This window comes from Nicotiana tabacum, chromosome 24, assembly GCF_000715075.1.
Source record: "Nicotiana tabacum cultivar K326 chromosome 24, ASM71507v2, whole genome shotgun sequence".
In the NCBI taxonomy this organism is placed as follows: domain Eukaryota; kingdom Viridiplantae; phylum Streptophyta; class Magnoliopsida; order Solanales; family Solanaceae; genus Nicotiana; species Nicotiana tabacum.
In genome coordinates this window covers 30418179-30426605 of record NC_134103.1, presented here as the reverse complement: position 1 = coordinate 30426605, position 8427 = coordinate 30418179, and the positions used below count along the sequence as shown (strand labels likewise).

The 8427-nt window shown below is 35.9% G+C and overlaps 1 protein-coding gene across 1 annotated transcript; it reads left to right on the top strand.

The window, feature by feature from the left end:
• The first annotated feature begins 4992 nt into the window (after positions 1–4992).
• LOC107826099 (putative inactive receptor kinase At1g27190) lies at positions 4993–7190 on the top strand. Its single transcript, XM_016653049.2, has one exon. The coding sequence runs from the start codon at positions 5140–5142 to the stop codon at positions 6991–6993; it is 1854 nt and encodes a 617-aa protein (XP_016508535.1). The 5' UTR covers positions 4993–5139; the 3' UTR covers positions 6994–7190.
• Positions 7191–8427: the final 1237 nt, after the last annotated feature.

The following is an 8427-nucleotide window of genomic DNA, read 5'->3' as shown; positions in this document are numbered from 1 at the left end:
AATTGTTGGTATTAGTAAATCTTTGAATTATCACGCCTCGTCCCTTATTTGTCAAGTTGTATTTTATATAATAATTTGGTGTTATGGTCGCTTGGACTTTATGTGAATCCCGTGTATTTGTTGATTTGATATTTTTCTTGGAATTAAATTCACGATGGAATCCTTATATGCAAATATTTATTAAATAAGTTTAAATTGAGGAGTTAATATAATTATCAAGAATTTGGATTAATGAAGGCGTTGCCCTATACTGAGTATTTTTTACCTTTGTTGATTGTTTGGAGGTTTATTATACGCTGTGTGAAGCCTTGGGGTATTTGTTGAGAAATTTATTGATTCTGCTACATATTTGAAATTTGGTTGTGGTTAGTGAAAAATTGTAATATGAATTATTGTATTGTATTGTGGTTTAAACACTCTCCTTGATGTTATTTGTGCTTCCTACCTTGCTTGTTAATGATATACATGTGCTTGGTAAGGAAGAGTGTAAAGCACGAAGGGTGATGTCGTGCCATTTGAGAGTGTAAAGCACGAAGGGTGATGCCGTGCCATTGAGAGTGTAAAGCACGAAGGGTGATACCGTGCTATTTCATTTATATTATCAGGTGAGGATGAGAGTAAAAGCACGAAGGGTGATGCCGTGCAATTATTTTTATATTATCATATATTCATGGCACAAACGGTGCTTCCGTGCAGGCGAGGACGAGGGACATACATTATATTGTGATATCGTTGTGTTGTGTATACATTCATGCCTTTGAGATGTTATTGCGCACCTATACTTTCTATGTGACTTGTAGTCGTTGTTGTTTCCTGTGTGCCTCCACTTTATTTCTTTTATTGTTATTGGCATTTCTCCCACCTAGTTGGTACTGTTATATGTATGCACGGTGAGAAAGATGTAAATGCACGAAGGGTGTTGCCGTGCCAATTGAGTTGATATATATATATATATATATATATATATATATATATATATATATATATATATATATAGGGTGAGAATGAGACAAGTGCACGAAGGTATTGTCGTGCCATTTGAGGTGATATGTTGAAGATATTTCTCACGCCAAGAAAGTTAAATGGAGTGTCACATGGTGACTTTTATTTGAAAGAATTATATTAGAAAGATATCTACTTGAAAGAATTATATTAGAAAGATATTTACTTGAAAGAATTATATTAGAAAGATATTTACTTGAAAGAAGTATATTTGAAAGATATTTACTTGAAAGAATTATATTAGAAAGATATTTACTTGAAGAATTATATTTGAAAGATATTTACCTGAAAGAATTATATTCTAAAGATATTTATTTGAAGGAAGTATATTCGAAATATATTTATTGAAAAGTATTATATTCTAGAGACTTTTATTGAAAAACTTATAGATAAAAGATGTATATTGAAAGAACTTGGTTAATTGGTCGTACCTGTATTTATTATTCGTTTGAGTAATATTTATGGTGTTTCTGTTGTCTTACTGTTTAAATCACTAGTTGGTTGGTGTTGCTATTCACTGCTATTTGCTTTCTATCATGTTGCATATCATATTGTACATGTTATTAGACTAGTGAGTGTCTTGACTGTACCTCATCTCTACTTCACTGAGGTTAGTCTTGATACTTACCGGGTACCGACCGTGGTATACTCATACTATACTTCTGCACGTTTTTGTGCAGAGTCAGGTATTGGAGATATCGGACTCGGACAGAGTTAGAGTGAGATCGCAAGAATTCAACGCAGTGCTGCTTGGTCGTCGCAGTTCCTTGGAGTCTTTTCATTTTATTTTACTGTTATTTATTATTCAAACAGTATAGACTATTCAATCCTTGTGATCATTTCATGTATTTAGTTAGAGTTCGTGACTTAATACTACTAGTCTTGGGAGGTTGGTATATTTGTAATTATTTTCGCTGTTAGTTTCAAAAAAAAAGCTTTGAAATGTAATGGAAAAATTGGCTTACCAAGTCTTAGAGACTAGGTGCCATCACGACGCCTGTGGTGGAATTTTTGGGTCGTGACAGATTTGCAGATTGTCGATTTAATGAAGCAAATTTCCCACGATTATGGGGAGAGAAAAGGAAATCAAAAGAGAAATTGTGTGGAAAGTTTCATCATTATCTCACTTTGATCCACGTACCCCTATATGTAATCAGGAGGTCCAGAAGATCATCCATTTACAGAATATAGCAAATCAAATGCCAGACACATTTACTGATTTGAAAAGGATAACTAAGTCACATATCCCTGCAGAGAATGTGCATATCCGAATTGATGTCCCAGCATGACCATCTACTAGCATGAGAGCTAGTGAACCTAAAGCACGCCTGAAGCGTGGTAGGCCTTTGGGTTCTAAGGATCGAAATCCTAGAAAAAAATCAACAAATGATCAAAATGTTATTATGAAGGGATCTCCTGAAGAGACCCAAGATCTGATTAGTTCTGATATTCCTGAAGAAATCAATGAACCCGAGACTCCAGTGAGCGAGGAACTTTTAATAAGTTCTACTGGTAATGGGATTAATTTAAATCGATCTGAAATAGTGGTGGATAATATTTTTGTATATAATGTTGCACTTAACATTATGCAAGATAGTGAGAATCTTGAACCCCGATATATTGAAGAATGCCGACAAAGATCTGATTGGCCAAAATGGCAAGAGTCAATTCAATCGGAATTGAAGTCACTTGCTAAAAGAGAGGTCTTTGGGCCAGTAGTCCAAACACCTGCTGGTATAAAGCCAGTTGATCATAAATGAGTTTTTGTGCGAAAAAAGAATGATAAAAATAAAGTTGAAAGATACAAGGCTCACCTTGTTGTACAAGGATTCTCACAACGACCTGGAGTCGATTATGAAGAAACATATTCACCCGTTATGGATACCATAACATTTCGCTATCTCATCAGTTTAGCCTTACGTGAAAGGCTTGAAATACATCTAATGGATGTGGTTACAACTTATCTGTACGGGTCACTTGATAATGAAATTTACATGAAAATCCCCGAAGGATTTAAAATGCCTGAAGCATATTCAAAATCTCGGAAAATGTACTCAATCAGATTACAAAGATCTTTGTATGGTTTAAAACAATCTGGGCGCATGTGGTATAATCGTTTCAGTGAATATTTGCTGAAAGAGGTTTACATAAATGATGTTATTTGTCCATGTACTTTTATAAAAAAAATAGCTTCGGAATTTGTTATACTTGCTGTTTATGCTAATGACATAAATCTTGTTGGAACTCCAGAAGAGCTCCAAAAGGCAATTGAATATCTTAAGAAAGAATTTGAGATGAAAGATCTTGGAAAGACAAAACTTTATCTTGGTCTTCAAATTGAATATTTTGCAGACGAGATCTTTATCCATCAATCTGCCTATGCAGAAAGGGTCTGAAAACACTTTTACATGGACAAAGCGCACCCATTAAGTACACCAATGGTTGTTCGATCACTTGAAGTGAATAAAGATTTGTTCCGACCTCCAGAAGAGGATGAGAACTTCTTGGTCCCGAAGTATCCTATCTCAGTACAATTGGTGCACTAATGTATCTTGCTAATGCTATAAGGCCTGACATAGCATTTTCTGTTAATTTACTAGCAAGGTATAGTTCTTCTCCTACACGGAGATATTGAAACGGGATTAAGCATATATTGCGATATTTAAAGAGAACTCTTGATATGGGTTTGTTTTATGCTAACAAAGATAGTGCAGATCTTGTTGGTTTTGTAGATGCAGGTTATTTATCTGATTCCTATAAAACTAGATCTTAAACCGGGTACGTGTTCACATGTGGAGGTACTATCATATCATGGCTCTCCACAAAGCAATCTATTGTTGCTACTTCTTCAAATCATGCTGAAATAATAGCTATTCATGAAGCAAGTAGGGAAGCGTATGGTTGAGATCAATAATTCATTTTATTCGAGAAAAATGTGGTTTGGAATGTGAGAAAAGATCCACAATTTTATACGAAGACAATGCTGCATGCATAGCTTAATTAAAGGGAGGATTTATAAAAAGAGATAGAACGAAGCACATTTCACCAAAATTATTCTACACACACGATCATCAGAAAAATGGTGACATTGATGTACAACAAATCTGTTCAAGTGATAATCCGGCAAATTTATTTACTAAATCTTTACCAACTTCAACTTTTGAGAAGATGGTATACAAGATTGGAATGCGGAGACTCAAATATTTGAAACAAGGTTTTCATCAGGGGGAGTAAAATACGCGATGTACTCTTTTTTTCTTACTAAGATTTTTTTCCCACAGGGTTTTCCTTATAAGGTTTTTAATGAGGCAGCTAGCAATGCGTATTACTAAATATGTGTACTCTTTTTCCTTCACTAGGATTTGTTTCCACAGGGTTTTTTCTTAGTAGGGTTTTAATGAGGCACATTATCTTTTAATGAATATCCAAGGGGGAGTGTTATAAATATACTATATTATGGATGTTTATTTAGTACTCCGTTGTAAATAAGCTTCCTAAAGAAGCTTGTCCATATGAAACTCCGCCGTAAATATGTTTATCTATTTAGTACTCTATTGGAAATAAGCTTCCTGAAGAAGCTTATCATTTCGGTACTCCGTTATGGATAAATATTACCCATGGTAGAAGATTATCTATATCTGGTACAGTAATAGCTTACACAGCAACTTAGAGTAGCAGCTTACACAACAGCTTCCTTTCTTCTATAAATAGAGGTCAATTCATTATGTACATAAGTTTGAAATTTGAATAATATATCAGTTTCTCTATGCTTGTCTTTACTTTACGATCTTTATTTTATAACAAATATCTACTTTAGGTCATCTAATGAAAAATGCCTATTACATGCTAGGAATGAACTAAAACAATAAAAGTATGAGTGTATCTCTTACTAACTAAGTAATATTATAATATAAATTTAATTAGTAACATATAGTAGTATATCTTTAAATCAATTAATTAACATACTTCTTACTCCACTGTCTTTTTCTCACACCAAAGGTCCGAATTCTCAGTCTTTAGTCATGTCAAACCTCAGTCAAATGACAGCCTTTTTCCCCACACCATTTTCCTTCTTGTCTTAGCACTTAGCAGTTAGCTCCTCCCCTTCTTTTCCCTCACTCCTCCCCACACTTAGCAATGACAACAGAAACAACCAGTCCCATTTTCTTCTTCACTCTTCTCCTCCTTACTTTCACTTCAACCCCATCTTTCTCCATTGAAAATGATATCAAATGTCTTGAAGGAATCAAATCTGCACTTTCTGACCCACTCAATAAGCTCTCATCTTGGTCTTTTTCAAACACTTCTGTTGCTGCCTCAATTTGCAAACTTGTTGGTGTTTCTTGCTGGAATGAGAAAGAAAACCGGCTCATTTCTCTTCAGCTCCCTTCTATGTCTCTCTCCGGTTCACTCCCACCTTCCCTTCAGTATTGTACCTCTCTTCAATCCCTTGATCTCTCTGGTAACTCCCTCTCCGGTTCACTCCCGGTTCAACTCTGTTCTTGGTTGCCTTATCTTGTTAATCTTGACCTTTCAGGCAACTCTTTCTCCGGTTCTATACCTCCTGAGTTTATCAACTGCAAATTCTTGAACACCCTTTTGCTAAATGACAATAAGCTTACTGGTTCGATTCCTTTTGAGATTGGCCTGCTCGACCGGCTGAAACGGTTCAGTGTGTCAAACAATGGTCTTACCGGTCCGGTTCCTGATGATTTAGACCGGTTCTTGAAGGATGATTTTGAAGGGAATAATGGGCTTTGTGGGAAACCACTTGGATCTAAATGCAGTAATTTGAGTAACAAGAATCTTGTAATTATTATAGCTGCTGGTATTGTAGGTGCTGCAGGATCTTTGATTCTTGGATTTGGGATTTGGTGGTGGTTTTTGGTTCAGCCTAGTAAGAAGAAAAATAGAGAACTTATTGATGGTAAAGGCAGTAATAATAGCAGTGATTGGGTTGAAAAGTTGAGAGCTTTTAAGCTTGTTCAGGTGACATTGTTTCAAAAACCTATTAACAAGATTAAGTTGAATGATTTATTAGCAGCTACTAATTCTTTTGATAGTGATAATATTGTTATTTCAACTAGGACTGGTATTTCTTATAGAGCTATGTTGCCTGATGGATCTGCATTGGCTATTAAAAGGTTGAGTAGTTGTAAAGTGAGTACTGAAAAACAGTTTAGGTCCGAGATGAATCGATTAGGACAGCTTAGGCATCCAAATTTAGTGCCTTTATTGGGTTTCTGTGTTGTTGATAGTGAAAGGCTTTTGGTGTATAAGCATATGCAAAATGGGAGTTTGTATTCACTTTTGCATGGTAATCTTAGTACTGGGGTTAGGAGTAGTAATTGTGAGCTTAGTTGGCCAGCTAGGCTTAGGATTGCTGCTGGTGCAGCTAGAGGACTTGCTTGGTTTCATCACGGGTGCCAACCGCCCTATTTGCACCAATACCTTAGCTCAAATGTGATTCTAGTAGACGATGATCTTGATGCTAGGATCACGGATTTTGGGCTTGCGAGCCTCGTTGGTTCTAGTGACTCGAATGATAGTTCATTCGTCAATGGGGATTTAGGAGAGTTTGGTTATGTGGCTCCTGAATATTCAAGCACGTTGGTTGCGTCGATGAAAGGGGATGTTTACAGTTTTGGAGTCGTGATGTTAGAGTTGGTGACCGGACGAAAACCTCTTGGCGCGGGTAATGCTGACGAAGGATTTAAAGGTAGCCTAGTTGATTGGGTTAATCAACTCTCGAGCTCAGGTCGAAGTAGGGATGTGATTGACAAATCTTTTGTTGGAAGAGGTCAGGACGATGAAATCTTGCGAATTCTTCAAATTGCTTGTTCTTGTGTGGTTTCAAGGCCGAAAGATAGACCATCTATGTACACAGTGTACCAGTCATTGAAGAGCATGGTGAAAGAACATTGCTTTTCGGAACACTTTGATGAATTTCCAATCAACTTGACCAAGCAAAATCATGATCATAAGGATTAGATTATAAGCATGAAATGATTAGACAAATGTTTCTAGTTTTGAATATTTTAGCTATGGCGCTTGTACTTCAGACTGAAGGTAGTTCCTCTTTGAAATTACCCCTCGTCATTTATCGATAACTTTGTATAGTTTGAAATTACCAAGCAACTTTGTAGGAATGCATGATCTTTGTGCTTTCTGGATACATATTTTGTCAATCTATGTTTAAATGTTTCAGTTGTGAATGAGTATGTATTGAAGTGCTGTTTATCACATTACAAAGTTGCTCCATATCTTATTTTAAGTAGCTATATTATTGGTGTATGAATTTTTCTTTTTCACTCAGTCATCAAATTCTCTGGTAATTGTCAACATTATATTGATGTGGAATTCTATTTCAAGCTATTCATGACAGCTAAGATGGTTTATATTTGTAAGGCTAGCCACTTCTTGTTTGGGTGTTTGCATTTGGTATTACTTGCTTTGCTTGCTCATCCCATGTTTCCAATTTGGACCACTGCTTTACATAAGTTCTGATATTCTTTTATAGCAGTGATGTATGTAGGGCACGCAACTCAACTATTTCAATAGTTATGTTATCAGAGGTGGACCCAAGATTTAAAGGTCGCGAGTGCACTTTTTGATTAAACCAAAATCTACTTTGTATGTAGAGTGTCCACTATTAATATATCACTATTTTCTAAAGACATATACATGTATATATGGAATTTTTGCCGAACTTTACGGGTGTTGGCGACCCCTCTACCTATTGCATAGTTCCCGTCTCTGACACCCCTTGAAGAAATTTCTGGCTCCGCCACTGCGTCTTTGCTTGTTACATTCTCACTAGCACTAGTATCGGGTATTTCTGCTAACCAGAACTTAGGCACTACACAAGGTTTTTGTTCAAAAATTATGAATATTGAGCAACTGTGGTTGCATAACATGACAAAATTTCCAAGCAGGCCTCCCATTTTCCCAACAATAAAACTGAGGATTTTAGGAACAATACAAGGGTCAAAATTGAGTAAAAAGTGCTCAAGATGATAATAAAGAAAAATACTACTTCCGACCTAAAAACATGGGACTCTCGTGATATTATTTATAGTTTGTCCTGAGGTTGAAGAGATTAGATTGGTCAATATATTTTCTTCGGTGGACCACTAAATAAAATAAAATAAAATGAAATGGTGGCCCTCTTAATCTAATCCTCCATGTGAAAGTCAGTGTCCCTTTCCCTTTCTTTCTCATTTGTTTTCTTGTTTTTCTGTTTTCTATTTTCTTCTATTTTTATGCCCTTTGTTCTGCTTATTCCCTCCTTTTCTTTCCTTGCTTATGGAGTTTTCCCAACTCAAAACAGTATTCTAACTCTGGAAATGTAATGTATTTGTGTGCGCGTACCTACCAACAATAACATTTACGTCTCAGTCCAAGCAAGTTGGGTCGGCGATATGA